The sequence below is a fragment of the Rhinopithecus bieti genome, unplaced genomic scaffold, assembly GCF_001698545.2.
Source record: "Rhinopithecus bieti isolate Rb0 unplaced genomic scaffold, ASM169854v2 scaffold_3041, whole genome shotgun sequence".
NCBI classification, from domain to species: Eukaryota; Metazoa; Chordata; class Mammalia; order Primates; family Cercopithecidae; genus Rhinopithecus; species Rhinopithecus bieti.
This window is the reverse complement of record NW_016804262.1, coordinates 2,399,170-2,416,696: the sequence shown is the minus strand read 5'-3', so window position 1 is coordinate 2,416,696 and position 17,527 is coordinate 2,399,170. Positions and strand designations below refer to the sequence as shown.

Sequence of the window (17,527 nt, the reverse complement as noted above, 5' to 3'; positions counted from 1 at the left end):
GTCATTGTAAAATAGTCAAACCATACAGAACTTTATAAAGAAGAAAGTAAAAATTGCTTAGAATTTTCTCATGCAGAGATATGGCTAATCAAATTTTGGTAACCGTCCTTTTAAGTGATTCTGTGCCATAGATATTGATGCTGAATTTTATCTTTGTTATAAGACTTAATTTCAGAATTTTTAAGTGATGCTCAATGTATAATGATTTGCTTATAGTTTAAAATTCTTTATCTTTTCATAACCATAGTATACCTAAATGTATTACATATCAACGTACATATATTGAAATAAATTATATATAGAACTGCAACTTTATAGTTTTTTTCTAAGACCTGGATAATGGCAATGAGAGTAGCATTTTTAGAGATTTCAGAGGTAGAATTTGAGGGTGGAGAAGAATGGCAGAATAAGACTAACTTTAAGGTATTTGCTTTTGAGTGACTGGTCGTTGACAGAATTAGCCGATATCGAGGAAAACAGGATGATCAGCGCTCTCCTGTTAAAGATCTAGACAGTTGGGGGGAATCTATCTTGAAACATTATCTTGTAGTAATTTGCATTCACATTGATAGTAGAAGCTGACTGTGTTCTTTGGACAACTGTTTTCTTCAGGTTTCCTCAAGCATCTGCGTCCTACATATTACTACAATTTGCACAGTATGGGAATATCTTAAAACATGTGGTAAGGCTTAATTTTTTTTCAGTTCAGAGTTTTGACTAAAGAGGGGTAAGTTGTGAATTGAGAGAAACTTTGCTTCTGAATTTTGTGGGTTTTGTTTTTTTTTGTTTGTTTGTTTTGAGACGGAGTCTCGCTCTGTCACCCAGGCTGGAGTGCAGTGGCGCGATCTCGGCTCACTGCAAGCTCCGCCTCCCGGGTTTACACCATTCTCCTGCCTCAGGGGTTTTTTTTTTTAAACTTAATTTTTTTTTAAAGTTTTGATATCGTATATCCTTTGAAGTCTGGAAGTTGGATAGTTTTTGATAAAAAGAGATAAAGTGAGTTTGAAAATCCACCTCTTCTCACCCCCTTCCTTAAATAGTTTACAGTCTTAAAAAAGATAGATTATACCAAGTATTATATTACTGTTTTCCAATTTGAGCTTCTTTTATTGGGGATAAAGGAAGTAGGAGGTTCCTGAGCTTTTAGAGTTTTTAGAGCTTTANTTTTTTTAAACTTAAATTTTTTTTAAAGTTTTGATATCGTATATCCTTTGAAGTCTGGAAGTTGGATAGTTTTTGATAAAAAGAGATAAAGTGAGTTTGAAAATCCACCTCTTCTCACCCCCTTCCTTAAATAGTTTACAGTCTTAAAAAAGATAGATTATACCAAGTATTATATTACTGTTTTCCAATTTGAGCTTCTTTTATTGGGGATAAAGGAAGTAGGAGGTTCCTGAGCTTTTAGAGTTTTTAGAGCTTTATAGTTCTAAAATTTAAAAAATTATCTTACCTTGTGCTACAAGTTACAAGTAACAAATCTTTTTTTGTTACTAGAGATTGACTTAATTAATTCCTATACAAAATCAAATTGAGTAGTTTTAAATAATTTTATGGCAAATGTTGCTATGATCTCTTTACAGTAAACATATTTTGAGAAGTGTTTTACTTTCAGAGAATATGTACATATTGATTGTAGAGAATTGAGAGATTGTTGAAGCTGTTTTAAATATGATTGTTGTTGAACTTCACAGCTTTTTACAAGGCATCAAATACAAAATGGAAGTAGATTTATCTTCACGTTTCTGTTTTGTAGTAGAATTCATTAGATGTAGATTTTATATATTTTCTATTTTAAGAGACAATTTCATTCTTTGCAGATGTCTAATACAGGAAATTGGATGCATATTCGTTATCAATCTAAACTGCAGGCTCGGAAAGCCTTAAGCAAAGATGGGAGAATTTTTGGAGAATCCATCATGATTGGTGTAAAACCATGTATTGACAAAGTAAGTTATTGGTGATGTAAGGAAAGTAGCTTAATCTGTATGAAGAACACAAGACCAAAGATTGAAATTGGTGGTTGTGTCACTTGGTTTCACTGTGTCTCTTTTTCTTAGTTTGTAACATGTGATGATACTTACAGTACTCTTTGTGGTAAGCCGAAGGTATTTAATCATAGACTTTAGTATTTAGAGATAATCTGTCCTCACCTCTTCATTTTTCAGATAAAGGAAAGAAACCGAGAGGACTTAAGTAACTTGTCCAGAGTTGTTAAAGATGAGGCCTAGATTTTAGGTGTCTTGACTACTAATTCGTTCTCTTTCTTGTGCAAAGCGAAACCACATTCTTTAAAGTACTTAAATGGAATGGTACTATTTCAGAATGAATTAGTTCATATGAATGTTAACTGATAGTTAACTTTTAAATGCCAAAGGTGGTTGTTTCAAAATATTTCTATTTCAAACTATTTTAAAATTGTTCTATATATACTCATTAAATAGTACAGAGTACAATTTTAAACTGTTCTTTGTGGCTTGTTAAATCATTGTGAACATTCTTTAAGTATATGTGAACTTGTACTACATACCAGGCATTGTGCTTGGTGCTAGTATACACACATTAATGAACAAAGCAAGATGTGGTTCCTATTCTTAGAATCTGTTATAGCAGTGTAGTTATATAGTTATAATACTGTGTTGTAACAAATGTTTGCAGAGGCCAGAGAATATTTGAGGTTACTGAGCACTAAAAATCTTTGGATTTTGATTCTTTTCCAGGTTTCCCCAAGAATTTTTTTTGTCCTTGCTGGTTTTTCATAGTGTTTTAGGAAATTCTTATTTTTGTGGTCTATAGTTGTATTGAGATTGTTTGAGGTCACTGAAGTGAGATTTCTGGCTGAGCATTCAATCTCAAATGCTACCTAAGGAGCAAATGTTTTCTCAAGCTTAAAATTATTTGGAAGTTTACTTAGAGCAAATAAAGTATTTCATCTTTATCTTTTAATTAAATTTTCTAAGTAGACTGTAATACTGGATAACATGTATTATGTTTATAAACAAAGGAGTTGTTTCTTTGTTTCTCCAGAGTGTTATGGAAAGCAGTGACAGATGTGCTTTATCATCTCCATCTTTAGCCTTTACACCACCAATCAAAACTCTAGGTACACCAACACAACCTGGAAGTACTCCTAGGATTTCTACCATGAGACCTCTTGCTACAGCATACAAAGCCTCTACTAGTGATTATCAGGTATTTTAAGGATTAGATAAAAAAAGATGTACTTTAGCGGCTGAGTACATAGCATGCTTAACTTTTTCATTGTATTGATTTGTATGCAATTAAATGTTTCTTGATGAGGTTATTACCTTGATGAAACCTTTACACTTGAAAAATTTTCTTTTTTAAAGTTAGCGTCTTGGCCAATTGGAAAGTTATTATGAATTAAAAAACAATTTATTTGCCATTCCTTAAAATTTTTTGAGAGTTGTTTTAGTTTTTTCTAAGTTATATTTGCATACATACAAAATGTATCCCATGTACATCTTTGACATGAGGGCACATTAAAGCTCTATTAAATTGATGACTAAATTGATGGTATCCGAAGTGCAGAACCTTAGGTTGGAGTAGCTTTGGTTATTGAAATGAAGACATTGACCAACTCCCATTCAGACAGAAAAAAATTTCTCATTTCAAAAAAGCTTAAAGAAGTTAATTATGTTCTTCGAAGAATGGTAGAAGTATTATGACCTCACTCAGTATATTATTGTGTCCTACTGATTAGCCAAGTGTTTGAACTTAACCAGCTGCAGAAGCAGGTCCTGAAAACACAGTACATGAAACACTTGTGCTTTAGTAGGGCAGATAGTGGTAGTTCAGTTTTTTGACTTCCTCTGATATTTGGAGATCATTCTAGAACTGTTTCTTTAGTTTCTGTTACTGTTATTTTAAATTTCCCATTTTTTGCAGCTTTTGTTTTATTCAGTTTTCTTTCTTTTGTTTTGAGATGGAATCTCACTCTGTTGCCCAGGCTGGAGTGCAGTGGTGAGATCCCAGCTCACTGCAACCTCTGCCTCCTGGGTTCAGGTGATTCTTCTACCTCGGCTTCCTGAGTAGATTACAGGCACATGCCACCACGCCCAGCTAATTTTTTGTATTTTTAGTAGAGATGGGGCCATGTTGGCCATAGTGGTCTCGAACTCCTAACCTCGAGTGATCTGCCCACCTTGACCTCCCAAAGTGCTGGGATTACAGACATGAGCCACTGCACCCAGCTATTAAATTTTCTAATTTAAGAAACATATTATTTGCTTTGCCAAAGAAATAAAATTTTGGCATTCTTAAAAGCATAAGGATATTCTAAGTCCATATATTAATTTTAAAAATATACAATTCAGTGCTATACATGCATTTTGGTGTTTCTCTTTCAAATGAGCAATTCTAGAATTGACTATGACACTGAAATAACAATAACCTAACAGTTTTGTGTGTGTATATGTTTTTAATAGGTTATTTCTGACAGACAAACGCCAAAAAAAGATGAAAGTCTTGTATCCAAAGCAATGGAGTACATGTTTGGCTGGTAGTAGAAGACCAAGGAGGAGGTTGCTACACTAAAACCGAGTTAGCAGAGTGCTGCTGGTTCCTTCGGTTAGTTATATAACCGTTCCTGCAATATTGGATAGCTGTCTCATACTTCTTTTAGAAAGAAGCCTTTTCATTAAGGATACAGCCTTTTGTAGCTCGCACTTTAAAAGATGCCTGAGATACATTTTAAAGAAAACTGAAAATCCCTGTGAACAGGATTTTGTGCTTTCTGTAACAGTGCATGCTTCAGCACGGAAAACTCAGCATTGATTATTGTAAATTAAATAACTGAAATTGTGGTGAGACTTCTTAGTCTTCATGAGAAAGTGGGGGTGAATTTCATGAAGGGGAACTGTACTTATTTTTACACAAAGATTATAATTAGCAATTTGAATTATGGTCTTTTAATTTAGATAGTATTTAATATTTTAATTATCCTTGTTTGTATATGTCCTGTCACAGAATGTCCTCTTGATGTATTCTAAAATGAGCATTCTTTTTAAAAACCTACTACTAAAGTTTCTTGGTAATAAACATTGTCAATGATATGTGTATTAGTCTGTTTGCATTGCTATAAAGGAATACCTGAGGCTGGGTAATTTATTAAAAATAAAAGAGGTTTATTTGGCTCAGGGTTTATTTGGCTTGTAGCTGTACAAGAAGCATGATGCTTTACTCATGGAGGAAACTGAAGGACAGTGAGCATATCACATGGTGAAAGAGAGGAAGAGAGCAGGAAGAAGGAGGTTCTAGACTCTTTTCAATAACCAGATCACACATGAACTCATTACTGCAGGGAGGGCAGCAGGCCATTCATGAGGCATTTGCCCCCATGATCTAAACATCTCACCCTAGTCCCCACTTCCAACATTGGGGATCATATTTCAACATGAGATTTGGAGGGGACAGATATCCAAATGATATCAATATGTATTGAACATTTTTTGAAAGGGCAGTTTATTATAAAAAGCTTTAAGTATTCTTTGAAAGAGAAAATATGTTATGAACCACTATAGACCAGCTTTAATTACCATTAAATTTTGCCATACTTGTTTCTTTTCTTCCCCTTTTATATTGTTTAAAGCACATCTCAGATAAGATGTCATTTTACTCTAAATACTTGAGGATATATCAAAAAATATTTCTACATGGAATTACAATGTCAGTATTCCACTGGTCATAATTAGTATCTTTTTTTTGAGACAGAGTCTTGCTCTATCACCCAGACTGGAGTGCAGTGGTGCAGTCTTGGCTTACTGAAGCCTCTACCTCCTGGGCCCAAGTCATTCTTGTGCCTCAGTTTCCCAATTAGTTGGGACTACAGGTGTGCGCCTCCATGCCTGGCTAATTTTTGTATTTTTAGTAGAGACGGGATTTCGCCATGTTGACCAGGTTGATATGGAACTCCTGAACTCAGGTGATCCGCCTGCCATGGCCTCCCAAAGTACTGGGAAGTATTACTAAGTGTAATACTGAGGAATGTACTGGCATGAATGAAAATGCATTTATAAAGTATATTTTCATCTGAAAACTTTTACATTGAAGTCTTTTTCTTCCAATTTAGGATTATATTTATATCCTATTTCATTATGTGCATAACTCAATTATTCAATTTAGAACTGGCTACTAAATTCCATTTTACAAGTTCTGCATTTGTATTTGAATTACTACACATTTTATTAAAAGGGTTGTTTATTGAAGGGAGTGTTTTATTTATTTGCATAGGCCTTCATGGAGTGTGAAGTTTGCTTTTGGGCCAAAAAGACTTGTTTGCCGTATTTTGTTTTGTTATTTCTCCCAGTATCATATCCTACCCATCTTTGTATCTGTCATTTAGTTTAAAAGATCCAGGAAAATTTCAGAAAACAAGCTGCCTTATTTTTGAACACTATATAAAAACAACAAAAGTGGAATATCTGTGATGTTAGGAAAGTTACCCTGAACTAAGCCTCCTTTTAAAACCTCAGAGAAGCTGACTTCAAACAAAAATAAATGACATGAAACTATAGTCAATGCAAGGTTGTTAAAGAGTATAAGGAAAAAAATAACATCCCTGTAGGCATTGAAAGCACACCAGAAAGGCATGACCATAAAATGGATAAAAGCTATAGAGTATACTTAAAATTGAGTTTTAAGATGTTTAGAAAATGATCCAAGATATGAAAAAACAAAAATAATATTGAAGAACTTGGGGAAATATTAGAGGAAAAAATCACCATAAATTAAGACTAGAATAAACGACAGCTGATGAACAACAGATAATACCCTAAGAGAAATGAAAAATAAAAGTGGAGGACTTTTAGAAATCAGAAAGAAAAGAGATAAAAAGGATTAGTAGGGATATGACACTTTAGAGACAGAAAAGAAAAAATGCAGCATACAGAACAAAATCAAATGACTACTTTGAAAAAAACCCTGCCTACCTGAGATTATACCGGAACAACCAATGGCAATATACAAACTGGGTTTGACTAGACAAAAACAGCAACTGACTTATAAGCAAGAGTTAAAAGAGCAGCACTATGTCAGGAGGAAAAAGAATAGACCCTTTAAGATATCTGTAGAAAGAAAATGTGAGTGAAAGATTTTGTATCTACCAAAACTGATCAAGTATAAAAATAGCTCCTCAGACACTATCAACATGCAAGAATTCAGGGAACGTGTTTCCCTTGAGTGTGTCCTGAGGAATAGACTAGAAAATTTTATTGCTTGACGCTCAGGCCACTAGGGAGTTTTTCCCTTATCTGTGCTTTTCAAGTCTACTCAGGCTAATATGGCAGGAGCCAGTCTTTGGTTTACAGTAAAATACCAAGCTGATTTATCTGTGAATCAAGCCCGGGGTTTTTTCCTCCTCTGTCACCTGATAGTAGTGGTGAACCCCAGCGAAGCCATGAGCTGGGGGAAAGGTGCTGGTGTCTTGGAGGTGAGTTACATGGGCCACCTTTTCATGAAAGTTGGAGCCCTGGGAACTGCTTGGGCACCATCCTGAAGGTACCATGAGTTATTACTATGCTGGTCTATTTTTAGGGTTTGGTGGATCTGACAATACCCAGCTTGTGATGGATAGCTCTGGTCACATAGTTGATGTGCTCTGATGTGAGGAGCTACTCGTTAAATAGTGACTAGGTATCTGCTGTGGAAAGATTGACTTAGCTCCAGAAACCCGAAGGTCTGTGTTACGACTTATGCAACCAGGGCTTGCCAGAGACTATGTAGCATCCTTGTCTACCAGGAATGTCTCTGGCATCATGGGATTTGCCAGGTCCTATGGCCTAAATGTCGAGTTATTTGTACTATAAGCCTGAACTTGCTCCCAAACGCCCTCACTCTGGGCCCCACTAAAATCTAAGCCGCATAAGAAATGGGTCAAAGGAGTTTTCCTGTCTACAATTTGTGTTTCTAAAATCCAGAAGCCTATAAAGTGCTGTATCTCTTTTTAGTGGTAGGAGGATCAAGGTGAAATAATTTATCCATTAGTGAGGGGCAGTCCTAGCATGCTCCAGACCAGTGAACCCCTCATAACGTCACCAATATGGTTGTCCTCTGAATTTTTGTGGTTTATCTCTAACCTTTTGGGATGCATGTGACTTAGGGCATCCAGAGTACTTCCAGTTATTATTATTATTTTTTGATGGCGTTGCGTTCTTGTTGTGTGGGCTGGAGTGCAATGGCAGGATCTCGGCTCACTGCAGCCTCTGCCTCCCAGGTTCAAGTGATTCTCTGAGTGGCTGGGATTACAGGTGCCCACCACTAGGCACAGCTAATTTTTTGTATTTTTAGTAGAGACAAGGTTTCCCATGTTGGCCAGGCTAGTCTTCAATTCCTGACCTCAGATGATCCACCCGCCTCAGCCTCCTAAAGTGCTAGGATTATAGGCATGAGCCATCGGGCACGGCCAGTTATTTCTTTAAAAAAATACTTTTCTTGTGGTACAATACATACTACATAAAATTACCATCTTAACTTTTTTTTTTTTTTTTTTTTTGGAAGACAGGGTCTCTCACCTGGGCTGGAGTGCAGTGGTGCAATCACAGCTCACTGCAGCCTCAACCTCCTGGGCTAAAGTGATCCTCCTACCTCAGCCTCCTGAGTAGCTGGGACTACAGGCATATACCACCATGCCTGGCTAATTTGTATTTTTTAGTAGAGTTTGCCACATTGCCCAGGCTGGTGTTGAACTCCTGGGCTCAAGCTGTCTGCCTACCTTGGCCTCCCAAAGTGCTGGGTTGCCGGTGAGAGCTACCGTGCCCATCTCATCTTAAAATAGTTTTTAAGAGATGTTCAGTGATATTAAATACATTCATAATATGCAACCATCATCACTATCCATTGCCATAATTCTTTTAATCTTGCAAAAATGAAACTGTCCATTAAATAATACCCCTCCCCTTCTCCCAGGTCCTAGCAACCACTATTCTTTCTAGCTCCAAAATTTTGACTATGCTTTCTCATATAAGTGGGATCTTGCAGTATTTGTATTTTTGTGACTTGCTTATTTCATTTAGCATGATATCTTCAAGATTGATATATGTTATAGCATATGTCAGAATTTCCTTTTTAAGGCTGAATAATATTCTCTCATATGTATATTACCATATTTGATCATCCATTTTTTGATTTGTTGTAGGGTACATAGCAACTAGAACAGAGGGTAAGAACACAGATACATTAATGTCTAAGATCACATAGATATGTAGTAACAGCAATAGGACAAAAACTTTTTTTTTTTTAGAATGCAGTTTTGTTGAACTGTAACATTTTAAGATTTAGGTGTTTAGTTTCTATTTTAGGTCCAGGAGTACATATGCAGTATTGTTACATATGTTAATTGTGTGTTACAGGGATTATTTTGTCACTTACATAATAAGCATGGTACATGATAGGTAGTTTTTCGGTCCTCTCCCTTCTCCCACCGTCCAACTTCTGTTGTTCCCTTCTTTGTGTCCTTGTGTAGTCAATGTTTAGCTTCCACATTGAGTACACATGGAATGAGAACATGCAATATTTGGTTTTCTGTTCCTGTGTTAGATTGCTTAGTATAACCATCCATGTTGCTGCAAGGGACGTGATTTTGTTTTTTTTTTTATGGCTGTGTAGTATTCCATGGAGTATATGTAGCATATTTTCTTTATCCAGTCTATTACTGTTGTTGGGTATTTACGTTGATTCCATGTCTTTGCTGTTGTGAATAGTGCTGTGATGAATATACATGTGCATGTATTTTTATGGTAGGATGATTTATATTCCTCTGGGTATATACCCAACAATGAGGTTTCTGGGTTGAATGGTAATTCTGTTTTCAGTTTTCTGAGGAATTGCCACGCTGCTTTCCACAATGGCTGAACCAGTTTACCTTCCTCCCATCAGTGTATAAGTGTTCTCTCTTCTCTGCAACCTTGCCAACATTTTTGTTGACTTTTAATAGCCATTCTGACTGGTGTGAGATGATATCTCATTGTGGTTTTGATTTGAATTTCTGTGACTAGTGATGTTGAACATTTTTTCATATGCTTGTTGGCTGTATATATGTTTTCTTTTGAAAGGTGTCTGTTCATATCCTTTGCCCACTTTTTAATGGGGTTGTTTTTGCTTGTTAATTTAAGTTCCATATAGATTCTGGATATTAGACCTTTGTGGGATATATAGTTTGCAAATATTTTCTTTAATTCTGTAGGCTGTCTGTTTAGTCTGTGTAATGGTTAATACTGAGGGTCAACTTGATTGGTTTGAGGGATACAAAGTATTAATCCTGACACACACCCAGGGGTGTGTCTGTGAGTGTGTTGCCAAAAGAGATTAACATTTGAGTCAGTTGACTGGGAAAGGTAGATCCACCTTAATCTGGTGGGCACAATCTAATCAGCTGCCAGCAAATACAAAGCAGGCAGAAAAACATGAAAAGGAGAGAGATGGGCCTAGCCTCGCAGCCTACATCTTTCTCCCGTGCTGGATGCTTCCTGCCTTCGAACATCGGACTCCGTTTTTCAGTTTTGGGACTCCAACTGGCTCTCCTTGCTCCTCAGCTTGCAGACAGCCTATTGTGGGACCTTGTGATCTTGTAAGTTAATACTTAATATACTTATATATATGTATATATATGTATATAGCTGTATTTCTAGGTATTTTATAACTTTTGTGGCTATTGTGAATGGTATTGCATTCTTTATTAGGCTTTTGGCTTGGACGGTCTTGGTGTTTAGAAATGCTACTGATTTTTGTACACTGATTTTTACATCCTGAAACTTTGCTGAAGTTGTATATCAGATTTAGGAGCTTTTGGGCAGAACTTATGGAGTTTTTTAGGTATAGAGTCATATTGTCTGCAAGCAGAGATAGACTGACTTTCTCTTTACTTGGATGCCTTTTATTTTTTCCCTTGACTGAGTGCTCTAGCCAGGGCTTCCAGTACTACATTGAATAGGAGTGGTGAGAGTGGGCATCCTTGTCATGATACGGTTCTCAAGGGAAATGCTTTCAGCTTTTGCCCATTGAGTATGATGTTGGCTGTAGGTTTGTCATAGATGGCTCTTATTATTTTGAGGTGCTTTCCTTCAATGACTAGTTTTTTGGGAGTTTTTGACGTGAAGGGATGTTGAATTTTATTGAAAGCCTTTTCTGCATCTGTTGAAATGGTTTTTGTGCTTAGTTCTGGTTTATGCGGTGAACCATATTTACTGATTTGTATATGTTGAAGCAACCCTGTATCCCAGGGATAAACCCTGCTTGATTTTTATAGATTACCTTTTTACTATGCTGCTGGTTTTAGTTTGATAGTATTTTGTTGAGGATTTTTGCATCTATGCTCATCAAGGATATTGACCTGAAGTTTAGTTTTCTTTTCTTTCCTTTTCCTTTTCCCTTTTTCCCCTTTCCCCTTTCCTTTCCGAGTCTCACTCTGTTGCCCAGGCTGGAGTGCAGTGTCACGATCTCAGCTCACTGTAACCTCTGCCTCCCAGGTTCATTCAATTCAAGCAGTTCTTCTGCGTCAGCTTCCAGAGTAGCTAGGATTATAGGCGCACACCACCACACCCGGCTAATTTTTGTGTTTTTAGTAGAGACAGGGTTTCACCATGTGGCCAGGCTGGTCTCGAACTCCTGACCTCAAGTGATCTGCCCACCTCAGCCTCCCACAGTGCTAGGTTTTCAGACTTGAGCCACTGGGCCCAGCCAACTTCTCCCTCTTAACACTTCTTTAGCTGTGTGCTAGAGATTCTGATATGTTGTTTTATTCAAAGAATTTCTTTATTTCTGTCTTAATTTCCTGTTTAAACAAAGGTTATTCAGGAGCAGGTTGTTTAATTTCCATTTAATTACATGATTCTGAGTGATTTTCTTAGTTTTCATTTCCATTTTTATTGTGCTGTGGTCCAAGACTGTGTTTGGTATGATTTCAATTTTTTTGAATTTGGTGAGGATTGTTTTATGGCTGATTATGTGGTTGATTTTAGAGTGTGTGCCACGTGCAGATGAGAATATATGTTCTGTTGTTTTGGGGTAGAGAGTTCTGTTAGGCCCCTGGGTCAAATGTTGAGTTCATGTCCTGAATATCTTTGTTAGTTTTCTGCCTCGATGATCTGTCTAATATTGTCAGTGGGTGTTGAAGTCTCCCACTATTATTGTGTGGTTATCTAGGTCTCTGTGTTGGTCTCTAAGAACTTGCTTTATGAACTTGGGTGCTCCTGTGTTGGGTGCATATATTAATATATTAGGATAGTTTGGTCTTCTTGTGGAACACTTTACCATTGTGTAGCGCCCTTCTTTATCTTTTCTGATCATTGTTGGTCAAAAGTCTGTTTTGTCTGAAATTGGAATAGCAACCTCTGCTTTTTTCTGTTTGCTGTTTGTTTGTAGTTTTGTCTGAGTTATTTTGGAGAAGCAATCTCAAGTTCTGAGATTCTTTCCTCATCCTGGTCAATTCTGCTGTTAATACTTGTGGTTAGATTATGAAATTCTTGAAGTGCATTTTTGAGCTCTGTCAATTCAGTAGTTCTTTCTTAAAAGGATCATTTTGTCTTTTATTGGCTTTATCATTTTATTGTAGTCCTTAGGTTCCTTGGATTGGGTTTTGTCTTTCTCCTGCAAGTTGATGATCTTTGTTCCTATTCATGTTCTGAATTCTATTTCTGACATTAAGCCATTTAAGCTTGGTTAAGAACCATTGCTGGGGATCTAATGTGGTTGGAGATGAGAAGACATTCTGGATTTTTGAGTTACCAGAGTTTTTGTGTTGGTTTTTTTCTCATCTGTGTGGGCTGATGCTCCTTCAGTCTTTGAAGTTGCTGTCTTTTGAATGTTTTTCCCCCCTCTTTTACCTTCTTTGATGGCCTCTGTGGTTTCACTGTGGTATAAGGTGAGTTCAGTCAACTGGCCTTAATTCTAGTCTGCTTCTGGGTCTTGGAGGATTACCCCCTCAATTACTGTCTCTGTGCCTGCTTTTCTTCTCTTTTCCTTTCTTTTCTCTTCTTTTCTGTTTAAGGCAGTCTTGTTCTGTTGCCCAGGCTGGAGTACAGTGGTACAATCTTGACTCACTGCAACCTCTGCCTCCCGGATTCAAGTGATTCTCCTGCCTTGGCCTCCCGAGTAGCTGGGACTACAGGTGCCCGCCACCATGCCTGGCTAATTTTTGTATTTTTAGCAGAGACAGGGTTTCATCATGTTGGCCAGGCTGGTCTCGAACCTGTGGCTTCAAGTAATACGCCTGTCTTGGCCTCCCAAAGTGCTGAGATTACAGGCATGAGCCACTGCACCTGGCCCCTGCTTTTCTTTTGTTGGGTGTTCTTGTCCATGGAGCTCCCTCAGCCAGGTTTCACAGTTGTAGACAAGCCATATACTTGCTGGGTCAGCCATAATCTGCTCTCCGAGTGCTTCCTGGGGGGACACAGGGTTGTGCCTGCCCCGGCATAAGCAGGACCCCTGGACTAGAAGCTTTAATGGGTATGGCCCTTCTTAAGAGAGTGGATGGAGTTGCCTGCCCTGCCATCCAGGCATTTCCAGGGCAACAGGAGGCTGTGCCCCTCAGCAAATTCAGGTAGAGGTAGGACCTCTGGACTGGAAGCTCTAGCAGGTGTGGTTCTCCTGGAGTCACCCACCCTGCCCTCTGGGTATTTTCCAGGACAACAGGGTGCTACAATCAGACAGAAGTGGGACAGCTAGGCTGGAAGCTCTAGCAGGCATTGCTTGCCTGGCTGCCAGCTGCAGGGGTGAGTGGGGTCATCCACCCTGTTATTCAGGTGTTTCCTGGGACAACAGGAGGCTGTGCCCACCAGCTAAGTCTATACAGAAAGGGACCACTGGGCTGGAATCTGTAGCAGGTAGTGCCTACCTGGCTTCTAGTGGTGGGGTTGGGTGGGGTCACTCACCCTGTTATCCAGGTGCTTCCTGCGCAATAGGGGCCTGCAAACTCTGGCTGAGTTCACACGGAAGTGCGACCCCTGAGTTGGATGCTCTGGCAAGCACTGCCCACCAGGCTACTAGTAGTAGGGGTGAGAGGGGTGAGTGGGGTGAGTGGGGTCACCCATCCTGCTTTCTGGGTGTTTCCAGGACAAGAGGCTGCAGCCACTGGCTGAGTCCAGGCAGAAGTGGTTCCGCAGGGCTGGAGGCTGGCACCAAGCCTTGTCCAGCGAGGGGGTGTGGAGTAATGTTACTGCTCCCAGGCACCATGACTACGGCCTCTGTTGGGTCTGTGGCACCAGTGCTGGTCTACTCTGGGGCTCAAGGCTTGTAGAGGTCCCCTTGGACTTGAGTGTTGCCCCTACAAAGTGTCCTGGTGTCTCTCCACCTCAGTCCTCAAAGCACAGTGGGGGAGGTGCAGGGGACCCAGGATGATTCTCCAGTTCCCAGTCTTGCACAGGTCCCTGTGGAGAGTGTGTGTCCCCCAGGGGGCTCTCACTTATTGATCCTTTTCTGTGTTGAAGAGATTCTCCTGCCTCCACCCTAAGCCCAGACAGGCTGGTGCCCAGCTTCGCTCCTTTCTGCTCTCTCTGCCCCTCTGCTGCCTTGATGCATCCTGATGTGGTTTCTCAGATGATTGGCCTGCAGGGTCAGTGTTCACTAGCCCTTTTGTTTCCTCTCCCTGAGAATGGCATGCATGAGCTGCTTCTAGTCTTCCATCTTGACCCAACCCCCAAGGTTATTTGATTTTTAAACCACTTAGGTGAACTGGATAAATATTTTACATGACTCTCCTGGGTTCCAATCACAGGTCCTTCATTAACTACTAATTAAAGAATATTTGAAAAGATTGTATTTTAAAAACATAAAGCCAAATAAAATATTTCTTTTTAGTCATATAAAAAAAGTATACTTAAAACTTTACAACTTGCAAAGGATGATCTAAGTGTAAATTACTGAACACATTTGGACACATTTGTTAACTGAATATTTAAATAGTATCAAAGTGCTGACTTTCTTCACATATTTTGTTTGTGCTAGCACTTATTGTCTAGGCTGAGGCACAGGGACATTCTTGGGACAAAAAAGCATCTCTGACTCAGAGGACACATATGCATCCTTTAGCTCCAAGATCTCCAAGTTTTGCCAACTGGGAGAAACATCAGGGCAATATGTGCTGGGGTAGAGGCAAAGACACAGGAAGGGACTCCAAACTTTTTTCTTTCTTTTTTATTGAGACGGAGGCTTGCTCTGTCACCCAGGCTGGAGTGCAGCGGCACGATCTCTTCTTACTGCAGCCTCTGCCACCTGGGTTCCAGTGATTATCCTACCTCAGTCTCCCAGGTAGCTGGGATTACAGGCACATGCCACTATACCTGGCTAATTTTTGTATTTTTAGTAGAGACGGGGTTTCACCATGCTGGCCAGGCTGGTCTCAGGAGGGTTGGTGAAAGGTTTCTCTGGAGCCTTTGGGTCATGTCTTAAGTTATCAGGTTATTTCTTGGCTCATCAGCGGAAGATATTTTGTAAATTTAAACCGTCTATCTCTTCCTGGTTATTTTTTTTTTATATGTAGTAAAGTCTTGCAGCAGGTTTTAAAGCACAATTTCAAGTGGCATTTAAATAGATTGTCTTTTTTGTGTGTGTGTAATGGCGTTTCGCTCTTGTTGCCCAGGCTGGAGTGCAATGGCGCAATCTCGGTTCACTGCCACCTCCGCCTCCCGGGTTCAAGCGATTGTCCTGCCTCCGCCTCCTGGGTAGCTGGGATTACAGGCGCCTGCCACCACGCCCAGCTAATTTTTTGTATTTTTAGTAGAGATGGGGTTTTACCGTGTTGGCCAGGCTGATCTTGAACTCCTGACCTCAGGTGATCCACCCGCCTCAGCCTCCCAAAGTGCTGGGATTACAGGCATGAGCCACCAGGCCTGGGCGATTGTCTATTACTGAAAACAGCTTTCATGTACTCAATACTTTAAAAACATATCTAACTCAAACTTCAGATGTACCTCCATCTTGTGGTGACTTGTCGGAAGTGTTCAACAAGAAAAAGTTTTAGGGTAAAAATTTTTTTCCTTTTTTTTTTGTTTTTTGTTTTTTGCTTTTTTATACTTTAAGTTTTGGATACATATGCAGTACCTGCAGGTTTGTTACATAGGTATATATGTGCCATGGTGGTTTGCTGCACCCATCAACCCATCATCTAGGTTTTAAGTCCTGCATGCATTAGGTATTTGCCCTCACGCTCTCGCTCCCCTTGTCCCCTACCCCCTGATAGGCCCCAGTATGTGATGTTCCCCTCCCTGTGTCCATGTGTTCTCATTATTCAGCTCCCACTTATGAGTGAGAACATGCAGTGTTTGTTTTTCTGTTCTTGTGTTACTCTCCTGAGAATGATGGTTTCCGGCTTCATCCATGTCCCTGCAAAGGACATGAACTCATTCTTTTTTATAACTGCATAGTATTCCAAGGTATATATATGCCACTTTTTCTTTACCCAGTCTATCATTGATGGACATTTGGATTGGTTCCAAGTCTTTGCTATTGTAAATAGTGCTGCAGTAAACATAAGTGTGCATGTGTCTTTATAGTAGAATGATTTATAATCCTCTGGGTATATACCCATTAATGGAATTGCTGGGTCAAATGGTATTTTCTGGTTCTAGATTCTTGAGGAATTGCCACACTGTCTTCCACTATGGTTGAACTAATTTACACTCCCACCAATGGTGTAAAAGTAAACCTATATCTCCACATCCTCTCCAGCATCTGTTGGTTTCCTGACATTTTCGTGATTGCCATTCTAACTGGCATGAGATGGTGTCTCATTGTGGTTTTGATTTGCATTTCTCTAATGACCAGTGATGATGAGCTTTTTTTTCATATGTCTGTTGGCCGCATAAATGTCTTCTTTTGAGAAGTGTCTGTTCATATCCTTTGCCCACTTTTTGATGTTTTTTTTTTTCTTGTAAATTTGATTAAGTTTCTTGTAGATTCTGGATATTAGACCTTTGTCAGATGGATAGATTGAAAAAATTTTTTCTCATTCTGCAGGTTGCCTGTTCACTCTGATGTTAGTTTCTTTTGCTGTCCAGAAGCTCTTCAGTTTAATTACATCCCATTTGCCAATTTTGGCTTTTGTTGCCATTGCTTTTGGTGTTTTAGGCATGAAGTCTTTGCCCATGCCTATGTCCTGAATGGTATTGCCCGGGTTTTCTTCTAGGCTTTTTATGGTTTTAGGTTTTACGCTTATGTCTTTAATCCATCTTGAGTTAATTTTTGTATAAGGTGTAAGGAAGGGGATCCAGTTTCAGTTTTTTCATATGGCTAGCCAGTTTTCCCAACACCATTTATTAAATAGGAGATCCTTTCCATATTGCTTGTTTTTGTCAGGTTTGTCAAAGATCAGACGGTTGTAGATGTGTGGCATTATTTCTGAGGCCTCTGTTCTGTTCCATTGGTCTATATATCTGTTTTGTTACCAGTACCATTCTGTTTTTGTTACTATAGCCTTGTAGTATAGTTTGAAGTCAGGTACTGTGATGCCTCCAGCTTTGTTACTTTTTACTTAGGATTGTCTTGACTATGCAGGCTCTTTTTTGGTTCCATATGAAAT

The 17,527-nt window shown here is 38.9% G+C and overlaps 1 protein-coding gene across 3 annotated transcripts in view; it reads left to right on the top strand.

Annotated features, from left to right (window-relative positions):
• Nucleotides 1–17,527, top strand: part of NUP35 (nucleoporin 35) — a 97,946-nt gene that overhangs the window by 42,096 nt on the left and 38,323 nt on the right. For 2 of the 3 annotated variants that reach the window (XM_017867482.1, XM_017867481.1), the window contains exons 6-9: nucleotides 613–682; nucleotides 1,818–1,946; nucleotides 3,025–3,189; nucleotides 4,446–5,072. In XM_017867482.1, coding sequence (XP_017722971.1) covers nucleotides 613–682; nucleotides 1,818–1,946; nucleotides 3,025–3,189; nucleotides 4,446–4,523 — 442 coding nt within the window. In that variant the 3' untranslated portion in view covers nucleotides 4,524–5,072. Of the gene's footprint in view, nucleotides 1–612; nucleotides 683–1,817; nucleotides 1,947–3,024; nucleotides 3,190–4,445; nucleotides 5,073–17,527 lie in introns of those variants that run through there. The other variant, XR_001884574.1, reaches the window with a different exon arrangement.